This window comes from Nicotiana attenuata, unplaced genomic scaffold, assembly GCF_001879085.1.
Source record: "Nicotiana attenuata strain UT unplaced genomic scaffold, NIATTr2, whole genome shotgun sequence".
Classification (NCBI taxonomy): Eukaryota; Viridiplantae; Streptophyta; class Magnoliopsida; order Solanales; family Solanaceae; genus Nicotiana; species Nicotiana attenuata.
In genome coordinates this window covers 70,321-73,833 of record NW_017673624.1, presented here as the reverse complement: position 1 = coordinate 73,833, position 3,513 = coordinate 70,321, and the positions used below count along the sequence as shown (strand labels likewise).

At 36.1% G+C, this 3,513-nt stretch overlaps 1 protein-coding gene across 1 annotated transcript; it reads left to right on the top strand.

Annotated features, from left to right (window-relative positions):
• Window positions 1–579: 579 nt before the first annotated feature.
• Window positions 580–1,491, top strand: LOC109216883. Its single transcript, XM_019381104.1, has one exon. It carries the CDS (start codon window positions 682–684, stop codon window positions 1,294–1,296), a length of 615 nt encoding a protein of 204 aa, XP_019236649.1. The 5' UTR covers window positions 580–681; the 3' UTR covers window positions 1,297–1,491.
• The last annotated feature ends 2,022 nt before the right edge of the window (window positions 1,492–3,513 follow it).

Genomic DNA, 3,513 nt, shown 5'->3' with positions numbered 1-3,513 from the left:
CAGAAGGAAATTATAATTCTTCTATGTTTGGCTAGTCCTTTTTCTTGTAGGAAAAAGTTTGGACTTCTATATATTGAAGATCCTTCCTTCTCATTCAGTAACATCCACAATGTAGCCATAGGAGGCTTGAGAGTCTTGTTTAGGGGGAGAACTTTACGGGACAAGTGTTAGTGTGTCACTTGTGTGTGCCTCTTCGTGAGGTTATTCTCTCGATATTTTGTACTCTCTTTTTATATAGTGGATTGCTCATCTCCGTTGTGAACGTAGGTCAGTTGACCGAACCACCTTAAATGTTTGTGTCTCTTTTGGTATATATCTCTTTTGTTGTTTGATTTATCGTCGTTGACGGTTTGCTTTACTAGCTTCCGCATGACACCGGACTTTTTTCGATCTTAACACTCCTTAGTAAAGGCGACTCGAAATTCAAGGACTCGAACCCGAGACCTCTGTTTAAGATGGAAGGAGCACTTACCACTACCTCACAACCCTTATCGGTGAAATTCAAGTACTTCAGGGCGTCCTCTTCCTCCACGAAAGACCTATAAATACCCTCTCATACATTCACACATTTTCCATTCCAACAAATCAAAAACATTTCTTTTCCCATATATCTCCTTCTCTTTCAAAGCATCAAATCTATTACAAATTCTAGCTTTATCGAACCGAATCCTTAAACAAAAAATGGATCAAAATTCGCCAATTATAGCAAAGAAATTCTGGAACATTGTACGAGTAGCTTTCTTCATGCTGAAAAAAGGCATTTCAAAGAGAAAATTTATGCTCGATCTCAACTTATTTATGAAGCGTGGCAAAATTGCTAGCAAAGCCGCAATTCATAATCTTATGTTCCACCACATGACCCATCAATGGACTAATTCCTCATCTTCTGCCACTTCGCACGTGGGAGATCTCTCACACGCTCCACCCGATGAGTATGAATTCAGTTGCAGTAACAGCCCAGCTTACCCAACTTTTCACCTTCCATTCAACTTCAACAAGCGCAGAAAGCACCACGCGCACCACTTTCACGCGCCGGCCACCGCTGACGACGACATTTTTATGATGAATGCGGCTGTTGTGAAGGCTTTGGAGATGCTTCAGAACGCAAATGCATCGCCGGCTAATGATTTGCCGGGATTTGGGAGAACTCCGACGGTGAGGCAACTGAGGATTACTGACTCGCCTTTTCCACTGAGAGACGTTGAAGATGATAGCCATGTTGATGAGGCTGCTGAAAATTTCATTTCAAAATTCTACAGGGATTTGAGGCGGCAGGCTTCTCCTACTCCTAATTGATGCAAATATTGAGAATTCATGCATGTGGATGATGGCCATCAATGCAATAAAGAACGAAGATTTGGAGCACTATGAAGATTGTATATGCTTATTGCATGTATAAATTTCTGTTTTCGTGGAAGTTTTTTTTTTCTTTTTCTTTTTGAGGTATTTTTGTAATTTTCAAAAAGAAAATAGTACTCCCTCCCAATTTATGTGAACTTGTTTGATTGGGCACGGAGTTTAAGCAAAAATGAAGACTTTTGGAATTTGTGGTCCTAAACAAGTCAAAAATGGCCCAGAGTATTTGTGTAGTTATAAAAGCTTCTCATTAAGGGTAGAATTGTAAGTTTAAGCTAAGTTATTACCAAATTTAGAAAGAGTTCATTCTTTTTGGAACGGACCAAAAAGGAAATAGATTCACTTAAATTGAAACAGAGGAGTACTTAGTACTAGTATTTAGATGTGATGAAATCTTTTCCGTGAATATTCTATGAAATGTTCAGAAGCTTAAGTCCTGACTTGAATCCAATAATTCTTTACTCTTTCGTTAATTCTGTTCATAATTGCTAGTTGCTGCTCATATTTTTTATGATCTTCATCGGAAGCAGAAAAAGGAAGAAGTAAAAGTTGAAAGTATAATATATAACAGTAGGTAAAAGTAAAGTGAAAACAGTGTGGGCAAGTTAGAAATTATTCGTTCCTTCAAGCCTAAGTGAAATATGAAGTCTCATCAGTGTTGAGTCCCACATCGGTGGGTGAGAATTTCGTGGTCTCGAGCAATACTCTATTCACCCTAGGTTTTTGGGTTTGAGTTAGATCCAAGTTTTTTACTAGTGTATTTGAGTTAGGTCCAAAGTTTTTACTAGTGTATCAATTATATAGAGTTATGTATTTGAATCACGGCATGATAACTTTAAAAATACTATCAGCAGGTATATACAAACTCCAATTAGTTAACTTCATGAATAACAAAAACATGGTGTACTCTGCATATGAGTATCACTTCGATACTCCATAGTTCACCACTATTTAATTAATCCAAACCCTAATTCTAACATAGAATCTTATTGTACTATGTCAACGGGAATTTATGCCCAGCGAAGACACTGATATGGGGCGGAATCGACCGATGTGAAATCCACCCACTGCAAAAGCACAAATAATTCTGTTATTGTAGAGTTTAACTTTATTTATTTATGTGTAGTTTTATTTATTTATTTATGTGTAGTTATTATGGTGTTTTGTAAAGTAACTCCATTACTTTTAAGATGGGTACTAACGGGAAAACTTTCTTTGGCAGAGACATTCAAAAACTGTTAATTTCAATAGTGGCACTTGCTTTCTTTGTTGTGTTTGATGTGGTTAATGAGGAAATAATTTTTTATAATCCATTAAAATATTAAAATAAAAAATAATCGTTCAAATACCTAATGATGTTATATTTTACCAATCTTCTATCAGAAGGTAATATGACTAAAAGATATATTTGTAATGAGATCATGAAATCGTTCTTTTAGTGCTTAGTAAGGTAAACTAAAACTATCAAGACAATTGGGTTGAATAACATAAATTGTCGAATCAGGCTTTATAACGACACTTAATAATTCATGTAGCCAAGATAAAGTGGATTGCTATTAATTAAATGGTTACAATCTCTAGCTCGTGGATATGATATTATGCCACATATATTGTCTGTAAAAGTTTTAACTTTTCGCCAATTAAAAAGCATGAACTTTAGGTAATGGTGAATGTATCAAAGCGATCAATAATATTATTGCGAGACATTTGTCAACTGTTAAACTTGTTCACCGTGTCATTTCAATGTATTTCCCCTTCCAATTATTCTTTTCTTTTAGTGCGCTCTTATCTCTACTATTCATTAAACGCTACGTTTAAGGAAAATGTCCGGGTTGAAATCGGATAACTAACTCAAGAACATATTTCAATCATGTCAATTTGTTAATATATCATTTGAGCCTAACTCAACCCTAAAAACTAACTTATGAGGAGAGAATTGTCTAAGTTCATATAAAGAGACATTAGTCCATTTTCCAATCAATCTGAGACTCTAACCCAGTCTAACATCCCTTCGCACGCCCAAACCACCAGCTAGAGGACAACATATCATAGAACGGACGTGGCTCTGATACCATGTAAAGATATGACACTTGGACCTAGCTCAACCCTAAAAGCTAGTCCACGAGCGGAGGATTAATGTCGAAATCCATATAAGAA